General features: G+C 43.8%; 1 protein-coding gene across 1 annotated transcript in view; it reads right to left on the reverse strand.

Annotated features, from left to right (window-relative positions):
• Positions 1-1,042: 1,042 nt before the first annotated feature.
• LOC127673877 (sperm motility kinase Z-like) overlaps positions 1,043-3,517 on the reverse strand; it is a 3,344-nt gene continuing 869 nt past the window's right edge. The window contains exons 1-2 of the mRNA XM_052169624.1: positions 2,784-3,517; positions 1,043-1,351 (exon numbers count right to left, since the gene is read on the reverse strand). The exon at positions 2,784-3,517 is cut by the window's right edge and continues 869 nt beyond it. Of these exons, the coding sequence (XP_052025584.1) occupies positions 1,341-1,351; positions 2,784-3,517 (745 nt within the window). The 3' untranslated portion in view covers positions 1,043-1,340. The remainder of the gene's footprint in view (positions 1,352-2,783) is intronic.

Here is a 3,517-nt window from a genome sequence, read left to right on the forward strand (position 1 = left end):
CTTTGCCACACCTCTCTCACTGAAGGGACAATCATGGAAGTCTCGAGACCAAAAAGCACTGTAAAGGCCCTGCCACTGTCCATTCAATCCTATTTATATTCCCTCAAAACATCATGTGTCCTCCAGGGGCCTTGCCTCAGCACATTAAGTCTGGCTTAGCAACACTCCCTGTAAGTCTGTATCAGCTGACGTTACTCTGCCAATTGGCCCAAGTCTGAGGAAGTGGCAAGAAGCCACCTGAACACCACCAGTAGGATTTTTGGTGCATTTCTCTCTATGGAGTCATGACAAATGGAGCTCAGCTAGGCAATGTAAGGTGAACCAATCCATGCATGTGTTTAGAAAAGAATCCTCTCTCACACATCTTTTCATATGCTTGATTTAGCAAAGCTTCCTTTCATCTGTGTCTGCTTCAGACAACACTCCTTCCATGTCTGTTCCAGCAAAACACCGTCTACCACAACTGACTTTCCAAAGAAACCATGACTTCCTACTTCACTTATAGCTCTAAGTATATGGGGGCTTTCTAGGCCCAGTTCATTTGACATGATTTACTAAATAACCATGTGGCTGGCTGTAGAGGAAAATGTTGGGTGTGGTCTGCTTCTGGGAAGGTACCATGTGCTGGATATGGCCTCTGAACTATCAGTCTTCTGCAATAACCAATTTGATTGCGGTTTGAAACAAGGAACAAATATTTCATCAGGTCCTTAAAACATTCATTTTAGCATACTTTTATGATTTTGTCTTACAGCACATTATTAACACACCAGCATATTTATTGGAGAATGTTATAACTTTTCGTTGAGATGAGAAAGGGTGATTCTACATTAATGTTCCCTTTGCAAGGAATGGCAGTGAACACATATCATAAAGAGCTGATTACAGTAGCCTTCTCTACTATCTGTAAAGTTATTTGCCCTTTGCCAGTTAATTTTTATCTACATGGAAAACAGAGTTTTAAGTCCTCCTGTGTCAAGCTTAAGATGAGGTTACTATAAGATAAAACCAATTAATATATCCTAACAACCTTTGAAAATCATTGAGAATAAGCAAATTATCTTTATTTGATATTACTATCACTATTCGCAGCCTGAGCTGGAGCATCAGGTCTGGGGTGGTCCACTTCCAGAAGGTCTTGACAGCAGCAGCAGCCTCCCTCCTTTCTTTGGCAGGCAGGCTTATGGGTCTGGCTCCGAAGTCTCCATTCTCCTCTGATGTCAGGTACCTTGGGTCATCAGCCAGAGAAGCAAGAGCCATTGAGAGGAAGACCGAGAAAATGTAGACCTATCTGCTGATGGGAGGGGCTTCTTGCATGTGCTGGGGTGAGGAGAGGCCAATCAGTACAAAGCTGTAAAACCCAAGGAGAACGTGAGAGGCGTGGCAAAAGTATGTGGGGTGTAACAGCATCAAATCAGGAGGCACACAACATGAAGCTAAGTCATGTGGGAACAACCTTTCAGGCAGCCACATTGGCATCCAATTCACCTTTCACCTGAATGAGCTTCACTGAGGGAAATTCTGGCTCCCCATTCCCACTATATGTGTTTTTATATCACGGGAAAAACAGTAGTCAAAACTGTGGTAGATGGAAATGGACCTCCTAGTTAGATTCAGAGGATAATCTTATTCTTGGGTTACTTTGCTCTTATTTTCTCCCTGTTCTAGGAATTAAAGGACCAGCCCAACCTTAAAATCTCAAAAAGAGTCTTGTAAACAAATATGCTTTGTTCTGAAGTTTAGGGGGAACTACACTTCAGAGGTGTGCTGGTTAGATTTTTGTTAGAATGACATGAGCTACTATCACCTGGAACAGGAAAACTGCTGAAAAAATTTCTTTTGTCAGATTACCTGTGGGCAAGTTTGTGGGCCATTTTATTAATGATTGAAGTCGAGTGCCCAGGAACTTTACATAGGATCACCACTGTAGTTTGCATTGTATTTGATTTGGTAATCTCTGGGTACTGATCAGTGGGGAACATGGGGCAAAGAACCAGCTTTGATTAACAAGAGAGCAGGACATTAAAGGGAAACTTCGATGAGCCAGGACAATTGCTGCAACTCATCTTTGGCTGAGACACTTGACATGATTAAGAAGACAGAGGCATCACAGAGCTAAAATCTTCTCAAAAGCAATTCCTTGGTATATCTCAAGAGAAGTCTGTTTGAATGGTGACAAAGTCTGCTTCTCATGCTGGAAGTCAAACAAGATCATGTGTAAGAATTTCCCGGGTGGTATTGGTTTGGGCAGCCTGAAAGCTGAGGGGTCAAAGGTGAGGTAGAAAACAGGCCAGCTTGGTGCTGTGAGAGGCCAGAAGAGTCCATTGTTGAAGGTGTAGCCTCATTACAGTGCAGCCCTGAACACACTGGAGATGCCAAGACTTCAGTGATAACCAACCATATCAATGATAGGTGTGGACCGATTCCATCTGACAGGAGAAGACAGGATGTGTGGGCTGTGGACAAAAGAAACCCAGAGGGGGTGTGGCCCAAAACCATTTGCATCTCAGAAGATCCAGAGTCCTGTGCTTGGGACACTGAGCTGAACCACAGGAACTGAGTTACACTAGTGGATTTTGGTTTTGATTTGATTTGATGGTTTTCTGGTTCTACACTTCTGGAATAAGAAAGTATTGTACTTGTGTTTAATTGTAGGAGGGTCCACATCCCACACTATCTAGATAGAACTAGATTTAAATCACTGTACTTCAAGAACCTAATCATGAACTGTCTATATGCAAATATTAGTAAAAAAAATAGATTTAGCAAATATAAAAATGTACCTGAAAGATGCCTTGTACTTCTTGTCATCTTCGGGGTGTCCTCTCTTTTTTGGGGGCACACCTTCCTCCGGCTTGTTGTGTCAGGTGACATGCAGCAGCAGCATAGAGTCCTGATGCAATTCGAAATTCGTTTCTTCCATTTGGCCCATCCCTGAGGCTGCGGGGGTCTTGGAGTAAAAGGTCTCCTTCTTTCTGACTCACTTGGGGCCTTGTCGAACTGGGAGCTAGAGGAGAAGGTGTTATCGAGGGTTTCGATTACTTCCACGACAGTGTAAGTAGCGATGCAGATGCATGGGGCAGTCATTCTTCTTTGCTGACGACTGCCCATAGGGGGTGTCTTCTTGGGTGCAACAGGGGCATTTGTCTCCCCAGGACATTGTCCAGTAGATGACACTCGTATTTTAAGGGAAGGTTCACTGGCCCTTCTCCTGGGAGGCAGAGGGTACGTGCTAGGGTCTGTTGGTGAAGGGAAAGGTGTCACTCCTGGGTTAGTGACATCTCTTTGCACATAATTGCCATCATCCTGATTTGCCAGGCTTTTCAATAAATGGTATGTAGCCCTAGTTTCGTCAAACTCCTTGTGTTTTAAAGCTTCTCTTATGTCTTGGGAATGAAAGCCAATGCTTTCCATGGCCCCCATTATATCAGGGTCTGGGAATCTGGTGTCACTGTTGTAATGGAATGTCAAAGTCTTTCCCCCTTGCTGGAGCCATGGATGGCTTACGAGTTCTTGC

Source organism: Apodemus sylvaticus, chromosome 23, assembly GCF_947179515.1.
Source record: "Apodemus sylvaticus chromosome 23, mApoSyl1.1, whole genome shotgun sequence".
Taxonomy (NCBI): domain Eukaryota; kingdom Metazoa; phylum Chordata; class Mammalia; order Rodentia; family Muridae; genus Apodemus; species Apodemus sylvaticus.